This window comes from Takifugu flavidus, chromosome 2 (assembly GCF_003711565.1).
Source record: "Takifugu flavidus isolate HTHZ2018 chromosome 2, ASM371156v2, whole genome shotgun sequence".
In the NCBI taxonomy this organism is placed as follows: domain Eukaryota; kingdom Metazoa; phylum Chordata; class Actinopteri; order Tetraodontiformes; family Tetraodontidae; genus Takifugu; species Takifugu flavidus.
Genome location: NC_079521.1, coordinates 8,785,577 through 8,795,866, shown reverse-complemented (window position 1 = coordinate 8,795,866; position 10,290 = coordinate 8,785,577). Strand labels below are relative to the sequence as shown.

At 46.8% G+C, this 10,290-nt stretch overlaps 1 protein-coding gene across 2 annotated transcripts; it reads right to left on the bottom strand.

Moving 5' to 3' along the window:
* Positions 1 to 437: 437 nt before the first annotated feature.
* Positions 438 to 9,689, bottom strand: onecut1 (one cut homeobox 1). Of its 2 annotated transcripts, none has more exons than XM_057025110.1 (2): positions 8,215 to 9,689; positions 438 to 5,451 (listed from the first exon to the last, which is right to left on the bottom strand). In XM_057025110.1, exons 1-2 carry the CDS (start codon positions 9,272 to 9,274, stop codon positions 5,162 to 5,164), a joined length of 1,350 nt encoding a protein of 449 aa, XP_056881090.1. In that variant the 5' UTR covers positions 9,275 to 9,689; the 3' UTR covers positions 438 to 5,161. The 2 variants fall into 2 exon arrangements, with proteins under 2 accessions (XP_056881090.1, XP_056881089.1); XM_057025109.1 differs by having other exon boundaries at positions 8,200 to 9,685.
* Positions 9,690 to 10,290: the final 601 nt, after the last annotated feature.

The following is a 10,290-nucleotide window of genomic DNA, read 5'->3' as shown; positions in this document are numbered from 1 at the left end:
ATTCAATGAGGAAAATACTAATTACCATTTTCAGCCTGTGTTGTTCACGTAAAAATAAACATGTTGAAGCTGAATTTCAGGTGGAGACATATTTATTAACGGTCTTCCTTTGATGTGACACTGCTGTATAATAAGAGTATCACATCAATATTTGTGTTACTTGATCCCTCACACTGCATTTTATCTGTGGAGGCACTTGACTAGCTGTAAGAAACATTGCTTATTCAATGATTTAGTCAAACAAAACACAATTTATCCAATGATTTGGTCAAAGAAGGTATTTTTTTTAATCTTTTGAACTATGTAACAAGAATGCACTGAAATTAAACTCTAACAACAAACCCCAGAACCCTAATACCGGACCTGTCCTATTTTATTTTTTCATTTATTCAAAAAGAAGGAAAAATCTCATTGATAAAAGAAGAAGAATACAAAGCTGGAAATACCAACTGTTTATTTTCTACTTTTTTTTGTGACTACAGAAATGTTGAAACATTTGAACACTGAAAAAAAGCTGGATGTCATCATCACTTGCTTCTCAATTTTCTTTCTTTTTTCTTTTTTTCCCCCCATTTGCTTAGCAATCACAACAGATGATATTGCACGGCACTGAGAAAGCAGTAGCAAAGCCTGGGAAACAGCAATGGCAAATCAAATCATTAGACATGGAGTTATACATCTGAGGGTAACATTGATGGTATTGCCTCTCTGGCACGCACATGCTCGCACGCAATCAGTCCGTCAGACTTTCTCTCGATCCTTCTCACGCACGCACACACGCACACAAACTGAAAAACCGTAGAAGCCTCGTGAGCCGGGAAGGTCAAAGCATAAGAGATCGAGGTTGACGAGAGCACAAGGCTGCTGGGAACGACGACATTTTGGTTTGAATTGCATGTGCAAGATGAACAACTACAGTAATCTAGTCCTAAAATGGCCATGGCAAGAAATATGCTTGTTTATCAAAACCCTTCAAGCATCTTTGTACATGAATAGCTGGAGGACACCCCCCTGGGTGTGAAACGTTCCCCAGCGTAAAAGAGCCAGATGATTGTCTTAGGCGCCGCATTATTATTATGAGACTTGTAGCCAAGCTACCCATCATATGGGAACTCCTTATTGAATAAATAAATAACAGGAAAGTAATAAAAATTAGAAGAGCATCATCCATTCGGTCATTATAACAGGACTGAGGAACCTTAATTTAACATTTGGTGACTAACTGAGGTGCATAACAGGCTGATGTCATCTGTCCTCTGACAGGGAAACAGCAGAGTCAGTCAGACTCACTGTGGTTATATGCACTTACACACACACACACCACACACACACACACTGATAACAGACTAGGAAAAAAAAAGTCCACAGTCAAAACACACCAGTCTGTCCTCCCCAAACAACAGATTACCTCCGCACACACTCACACTGATTCAGCCAGTTTTATTAGACTTTGCTCATGGTCATCACACGAGTACGTACCAAAAGAACAGATACTAGGTGGAGCGAGGTGGCTGTGCCACGGCAATTAAAAACAGACCCGGCTCCGTGGCACGGCCCCTCGGCAGTCCGGCTGCCCAGCCTTCGCTCCACCTCACTCTGTGCGTGAGGCAGCAAAGTGAGCAGGACTTGCAGCCCCGTTGTGACGCTTCAGATTGTACACGGAGCAGGAGATTCCCCACATGGTAGAGTCAGCTTGCCTACACAGCCCTACGCCTTCTACATTCTATACCCGTGCGAATGGCAAATCAAAACTCGACAAGTCTACCTCACAAATGCCAGTGCTTTTAACATTTTTTTTACCCAATTTTTTTGGTTTGTTTTAAAAATCTTTGGATGTGCAGTAATATCCATAAAATAAATGTATTTTAAAAAAATAAAAGGATAGAAAACACACACGCACACGCACGCACACACACACACACACTGCTTTTTGCCAGCAGTTCAACAAAGTAGCTCCTGTATAACTTTGTCTTCATTGGCAAATCGACCGTCTCTTTCTGGCAGTGTTTAAAACACACATTGAAATGCCGACTAGGATTCAGCTGCAGAATAATACAAACTACTTTGTCATATCTAAGCATGTGGGTGGGGTGGGGGGGGTGGCAAATAAGGCTGTAACATAAAATGCTCTTTTTTTTCTGGTTGGTTTTTCTTTTCCCCCCAAAAATTCTACTATGTACAAATCTAAAGTTCCTACAAATGCATAAATTAAAAGCAGTGTTGAACATTACAAAAATGCAATTAAATTAAAAGTCACAACACAGGAGTAGAGAAAAAGCGGCAATATGAACACAATATCACAGCAGTTGGTTTTACCCTGTAAAAGCAAGTCTAGCGTAATGTTGGCCTGAGCCAATGTCTGATAAAAAATACATCTCTCCCTCCATCCCTTAAGTTTCATACATCAACCCTGAAACTTGTCCTCCTTGATTTGGAAATGAGCACTTCTGCCAAAAAGGAAGCCTACAAAATAGATCATCACACAGCGTTTTTTTTCTTTTTTTTTGATATTTTTTTGGGGTTTTTTGTCTTTTTTTTGAAGTAACAATAACAGTAACAACGCAAGCAGAGTTCTGCCGTCCTCAGAGAAAGACCTCCCGATGCAGAATTCAAAGGAATTATTACTATGAGGTATTCAGAGACATTGGTAAAGACATGCACGGCCAGAGTGCTGGGCCTTCCGACGCACAGCGGAGGGAAGAGGATGGGTGGAGGGGGACAGAGGAGTGGGGGTGGGGGGAGAGAGGAAGGGGGGTGTGGGGGACACAGACTTTTTGGTGTAATCTGTAGAGCTGGACAACAGAAATTCCTTTGGTATGTTTTTCATTGCATGGTTGCGCTGGCGGAAAGCACCACGGTGTGATTAAGAAAGAAAAGCAATTGTTCCTCCTTGTTTCTTCGGCGGTGGCCCTTCTGCAGGCTGAGGTATTCACAGAGTCAAAGGTGAGAGGTCAACTGCGGTTTAACACTTTGGTTCAAGCAAAGGCACTCGTCCTGGGAGTTTTAGAAAGATTGCAACATGTCTACTTTCTGCTTTTCTGCTACTTTCAGGAACACGTCTGCCTGTAGCTGATTCCGCCCACGGCTGTCGGCTTGTGTGCCTGTTGTGTCACGTGAAGGTGTCCGACCTAACTGGTGGGCTGATATAAGACCGCCGATAGATACACGCTGGGGGTACCTCTTCAATTTCAACACTGTTCTTTTGCACCTACGATGGTAAAACGATGCTTTTATAGGCTGAGCGTGCTGTTCGCCAGAACCCCCGCAGGCACCTGTGTGGTCACTTGTGTGTATCTATGGCCTGGATCAGCATATCTGCCCATAGCTACATCAGCACGACTACCTATGGAGCTGTAATCAGAGCACAGATGAAACAAGAGCACGCATAGCAGGGGCACATAGGGCTGAGCGCGGGTGGGGAGGCAGTTATGGGGAGGGGTGGGGGGTGGGGATGAGGGAGGAGAGGAGAGAGATGGGGAGGAGAAAAGAGAAAAAGGGGCTGGGGGAGGGGAGACAGACAACATCTTTTACCACCACTCACGCAGGCCGTGCAATGAGAAATAATCTTTGGTTATCTTTGGTATCGTCAAAGTGATAGAAATCATGTGTGGAACTCGAGTGAGGTAGAATCTTTGGTTCATACTATAAAACACCAGCAGGTCTTGACACATTTTTTTGTTGTTTTGCTTATCAGCTTTTTTTTTTTTTGGTTTCGTTCCCCTTCCAGAATAAAGAAGCAGCTCTCCCTCCCTCTCTCCTCCTCTCTCCTTCAGCGCCTGTTTGTGATGAATGTAGAGCTGCTCGCCCCGGTCATCGAGGAGGGTGACGGCAAGGGGCCAGCTCGATATTTTTAATGATCCGCCGCCCTGGGCGAACCCTGTGTAGTGCTTTCCTCCCACTGCTGAAATGCATAGCTCGCAGGGGGTTGGTTGAGGTTGGGTGTGAGGGGCGGGGGGTTCGGCGACAGGCTGGGTGGGGCGCTTTCGTATGGATGTGGTGTGCTGACGCGGCTGTGAGCGCCCAAAGCTGATTCCGTCATTGTTATCGTCCCCTGCACCCATCGTACGTCCCGGGGACGATAAGGATCAAATACTCACGAAGCACGATGACAACAAAGAGATGCCAAATGCAGATTATTAGAGCAGCCACACGTTTTGTCTCTCAAGCTATCGCTACGTTGGGACCCCACACTGTTTGAAAGCCTGCCGCTTGTACCTGAACACATCAACTTGAGCTTGATTTGTAGGTATCAGCTAAAGCTTATGTAACTCACTTTAACAAGCACATGTGCGCTCACAGGCCATTAGCCAGGTTGGTCATGAAGGCGTCTCTAAGGCAAATGTCCTCACTAATTCTCACGTTTGTGACATGTTTAGCTGCAACTCTTCGCTGGATCGTGTCTCATAACATCCTCCTCTGTGGCTCAGAACTAACAGTCAGTTTCAGGAAGGAAATGAGGTAAAACACTCTCAAGATTATCAACTACAAAATATTCTCTTTGGTCAACTTTATAGCAGGTTCCTAAGTGGCTGATGTCTTGGCTTCGGGGGCTATAAAAGGCTTTGGTATCTCTTTAAATTGTTCAACTTTTCAGCATGTTGGAAGAAAGCACTACCATGTGGGGGTGGGAGGGGGTTTTGTTCTGAAATTTGGGTTTGAGTTTAGCAATTTACGCGTTGGGATGCTTCCCATACTAGCCAATCCTGCCGGAGCACCGCCTTCAGTCTTTCAGAGTTGTGGACAGCTGTAGGTCAGACTGCCGATAGGCTGATTAAACCTTCATTCAGGGACCCATCATTTAAACCAACCAAACAGATTAAAGATAAAGATGGTGAAAGACAGATTGATGCTGGGTGGGGGTTGTGTGAAGGGGGTCGTAAAGCTATAGACCATTGACAGTTTGTGTTTGTGTGTTCGGGTAAGACTGTAGTCTTTTTGCAGTATGTTACACATAAACGTGTGGCTGAAATGAACATTTCAAAGCAGGTCAAACAAGAAGTCTTTGGTTTGTTTTTTCATCTTTGGATACTATAAATATCAATATAGTACAGGTTTAAGGGCAAAATGTTGCTTAAAGGTCTTTTTAAGTTTCTCTTTGTCTTTAGTTTTAAAGCTTTTCCACCGATGTTGAGTCTGTCCATGAGTTAGTCAAACCAGTCCTTCAGGCTTTGGTGCAGGCATTCGACCCAGAGTTGACTGGGTGACCAGAGCCGTCATCCACCCACTTATCAAGGCTCCTGCGGCGTGCATTCATGAAGAAGTTGCTGACCGTAGCCAGCTCCAGACCCAGCTGCTGGGCGATGGTGACCTGGAGCTCTTTGGATGGACGCTTGTTCTCCTTGAAGATGGCATGGAGAGTCCGCCTCTGAACGTCCGTGAACACCAGCCGGGGCTTCTTGCTCACGTTCCCCCGCTCGCTCCGTCCGTGGTCCTGCTCCTTGCGCTTGCATGCTTTGGACAATTCAGGGACGGGACACAGCAGTTAGAGGACAAGTGCGAGCAACTAAGGGCAAAATATGCTAGATAACAGCACAACGACAACAGCAGCAACAACAGCATGTGTCCAAAAGGGAAACCGTAAAAATAAAAATTATTTGGCTTTTTTAAACTATAAGAAAACATTTAGTAATAAGCAGAATACTCCATTTTATTTATGCTTTTGATGGTGATAAAGCATTTTTGTTTCTGCTGGTTCAGTCTGGAAACGATGGGAGCTGTCCAGGGTGCTGAAAACAGCCACGAAAGGGAAAAGGAACCACAGCTCTGCTAAGAGGACCTCAGGAAGCCGGAAGACCATCAAATCAAACCTCCCATCACCTGATCGCTCTCTCAGCCCTGACTTATTGTTTGCCCACCCTGCACTCCCACCCAGGCAGGGGCACACTAATGAACAGTGGCCACAAGGGGTCAGCGGTGAGCTACTAAATAGTTGCTGAACGTTGATTCGAGGAGGAAATAATTCAAAAAAACAATCATTCCAGTTATAGAAATGACCAACACTTGGAAGCAAATAAATGGCTTGACTTTATTACTAAATGGCATTACAACATTTATTTGATGTACTTTTTTTTATTTTCAAATCCGTCACAACCTTCAAAGTTCAGTGAGCACCGGGAAACCACAAGCCTGATTATGCAAACATTTCAGATTAAATAATGAAACCAGGCTTATTTGGCGAGCCCTGCCTCGCAGCCCGATGTCTCCACCGCTGGTAAACATTAACCGAGAGTCGGAGCTCCTCGTGTAAAAGCGGTTATAAATCAGCCCGAGTGAAGGCCACTGTGACAGCAGGAGCCACCGCGGAGCGACCCGGGCCCCTGAACCAGAGGCCCGGCCGGAGAGGCGGCCTTTCCCAGGACATAACATAACAACAGCCTCGTTATCACGCAGATCACACGCACGCAAGCACGCACGCAAACAGCAGATATTAGTGCAGCTCCCAGCTAATCATTACAAGCACACAGATAACTCCACACACCCGCACACAGTGGGCCCACTGACACAGACCGCGACTTTCATAATGTCTCGGAACAACAAACAGACTTTTTGTGCTGTCAGGAACACCTTCTAACACGCACACTTGGCTGCCGCCGGCGGGTGACATGCACTTTTAAAGAATACAGCATAGTATGAATAGTAACCATCAATTTTTAATTATTGAATCAAAAGCTGCTTCCGTTCAAAATGTCGATCTTTCCTACTCCACACATTCTATTCAATTCATATAATTGAATACGTGGGAAAAGGGCCGAGATTAATTTCAGAAGGCCCAAATCAATAAAATCACATCTACTTCAGGACACGATCACATATCTGGCTCGCACAGGAACGAAGGGATCAATAAAATGGCGCCCAGACTATTAATTAATTGTGTCTTTAACTGAAAGATTTATCCTCCCTCATCCCGTTGCGATTCTCTTTGAACAGATAGTTTGACATTTCTGATTGTCCGTTCAAGAAAGGATGAATTTGGTTGACACAAAATTTGAAAATGTTGGAGAATCCTCGTGGTAACCATTGCAAATAATTTGCTTCAAAAACACTGACGGCATAGTTTGGTAAATGTCCTTTTAAATATCATTTTATAAAGTTTTGAAAGCTTTAAAGCACACACACACACACACACACGCACACACACACACAAACACACACACGCACTCACACATGTTTGAAACTGCAAAAACTATTGCATTTGAGTGCCTCGCAACTGAACGCAAGGCAGCGTGGCTGCAGCCTCGCGTTTGCACCCGCCAACAAGCCCATTTGCACGTCATTGATCAGGTCTGCAAACGTTCACAAATATCCTGTGCAGGGTGCATGTGAACGCACACGTGCGATCTGGGCCTCATTACGCGTCCTAATTGACTCGTGTGTACCTCAGGGACAAATTAATACAGAGGTCCAACAGTTAATGAGGAGCCGAGTCAGGCTGAGTTTAGTCCCAAACAGAAACACGTGTCCTCCCTCTGTCCAATCACACGTTATGCAAAACTCATTTCACGCCGTTTTTGACTTTCAAATGTCATTTTTTAGCATATAAACAACACACACACACACACACACACACACACACACACACACACACACACACACACACACACACACACACACACACACACACACACTCGCACACACATCTCGTCCTCATAGTGTTTACATCCAGGACAAAGCCAAAAGGACCGATCAGTTGCATCTACACCAAAATAAACACATTCCTAACGATTTCTGGGCAGAGGATCGGCTTCCGCTCGCAGCCCCGAGGTCGATAATTTGAGGTAAAATGACACGAACGCTCGTTTCACACAACCCCGAAAATCAGTGCGGAGACCGAGAGCGGCGCGTATCGATGTCAGGATGCCACATTGGGGCAGAAACGTCTGTTTGGTGAGGCTTTTGTCAACTTTAGGGAGAGCGGGGTGTTTTTTTCTTTTTTATAAACAATTTTCGAAGCCATTTCTAAAAATAACTGGACACATGATGTTGCCCTGCCGGTGTTGGGGGAACATTTGTCCCGAGTGCTACCGTGAGGTTTAGAAATAACACTGATGTTTTGGGCGGGCAAAATCTCTTAGAAAGAAAGCATGAATCTAAATTTATTCCCATCTCTCTTGATATATTCCACGGTAGCATTAGGGGCTAATGATCCGGTCCATAGTCTCGACACAACATTCAGAGGATAAAACAAAAAGGGGGCTTTACCGAGGCTTCGCTCACCTGCGAGCCTGAGCGCGCTCATGCGTTGGAACTCAGGCTCCTGCAGCCATTTCCACATGCGGCGGAAGGTCTCTCTGCCGGACTTGAGCTTGGACCAGGGTTTGGGGTTCCGTAGTAGGTCGGACAGGGTCCCCTGGGACCTGCACAGGACTCGCTGGGCAAAGATGGCCTGAGGGATGCTGTAGCGCTTCAGCTCCGTGGTGATTCTTTGCGCCACTTCTTTGGTATTCACCTCCTCCATTTGCCCCCCAGAAACGCCCACTCCACCGCCGCCCCCTTGCTGCCCGTGCCCCGAGGCCTGCTCCCGGCCGTTCCCCAGCCCCTGGCCGTGTCCCTGCGCACCGAGGTGGGCGTGCGGGTGGTGATGGAGGCCGTTGATTTGTACCATGCCCGCCGAGGAGCTCATGTGCTGCTCCGTGTGTCTGCCCAGCATGGCCGGGTGGTGAGCCTCAAACCCACTGGGAGTGAGCATCTTCTCACCGGGAATGGCGGCACCGGGATGAGCGTAGGGAGGGATTCCTGCCTGGCTCGTGTGTATGCTGGCCAGACCCGATCCAGACAACGGGGAGAGGCTCTGGCCCATGCAGGGATCCTTGTGATGATATGCGGGATACAGACTGTTCATAGGCGCCAGACTCCGATCCTCCCGCATTAACGTGAAACTACCGCTGACATTTCCGGGGATTCTCTGGTGGGGATGAGGGTGGTGAGGATGATGGGGATGATGGTGGTGGTGGTGATGTGGAGGAAACTTGTCCGACACGGTCGAGATGGGGGGTAAGGGCTGCAGGGGGGTTAGGGTGGTGTAAGTGCTGCTCGCACTCATGCCAGGGGGGGCTTCACACATACTGATGGCAGGATGCAGGTGTCCGGGGTGGCCGGGATGATAGTCTCCGCTGTCCAGCAGGGTCGCCATGCCCATAGTGCGGTGGCCAAGACCCCTGGGGGTCGGACGAGAATGTGGACTGTGGACACTCAGCAGCTCTCCATGACCAGACACGGACTCATGGCTCACTCCGTGCAGGTCGCCAATATTCTCCATCGACAGCTGTGCGTTCATGATCCGGGCAGCGCTGTGGACAAACCATCTATCTGACCTACCGCAGTTAGTTGATGTCCAAAAGTCCGCACGTCCGGCAAAGTTCAATTCTCTTTTGTTGCTGTTTTTCTTCTGGCAGCAGCCTCCCGCTCTTGCGTCCTCCGTCTACTTACAAGCTCCTATTTAATTGTGATACGTCTGACGCTGGGATTTGCAGGATGAAAATTCCATTTCCAAATTCTTCTTTTTCTCGATAGTGTTATTTAATTAATTATTTATTTATTTATCGAATTTTTCTTCTTCTTCTTCTACTCTGTATGCTTCAAGCCCCCCCACCGCCAACCAGCTTTCCTTGCGCTCCGGTCGGGTGCCGCGCCATCTCTCTAGTTGTGTGTCTCCGGCACCTCTTCCACCGCAGCGCAGAACCGCGCCCGCACATGCGCACTGCGAGTGGTCATTTCCTCCCTCTCTCCCTCTCTCCCTCTCTCTGAAACACACGCGCGCGCACGCGCTACCGTCTTCTCTGACGTCACTTTACTTATTAAGGAAGAGATGGTGTGGAACGCTGTTAAGTCTCCCCTGTAAACCATATCGGGCAGCCTTTATTAAAATGTTGCGAATGCATATCGATGGATTTCAACACAATCCTCCAGCGCTCGTTACTGCGATTATCGGCCTGGTTGGCGATTGTTTCGTGGAAGAGAATTCATCAGAATACTAATGAGAGTTTACCTTCAGTCCTCCTTAAATCATTATGTGCAAATGAAGTAAACTTCCGGGTTCATTTGGAGTTGATTTTTAACCAGTGAGGTTAGAAAACAAACCCCAAACCACAATTTAATTCTTCCCAAAACAATACGGGAAATACGCTGTGACATGAGGGGATGAAGGACAAAGGGTGATTTAATCAACCCTTAACTGTGACACTGCCTGTTTTTAACACTCGCAGCACAGAGATGCACACTTGGATGAAGCTACAAGGATAGTCACGCAGCTTGCTCCCGCCCCCGCACACGCACGCACAACAGCGCGGTCCT

Coding starts and splice junctions, on each gene's coding strand:
- onecut1 (XM_057025109.1), bottom strand. CDS start 9,274: ATGAACGCACAGCTGTCGATGGAGAATATTGGCGACCTGCACGGAGTG. Junction 5,452..8,199: donor CGCAGGTGAGCGAAGCCTCG/GTAAAGCCCCCT, acceptor AATTGTCCAAAG/CATGCAAGCGCAAGGAGCAG.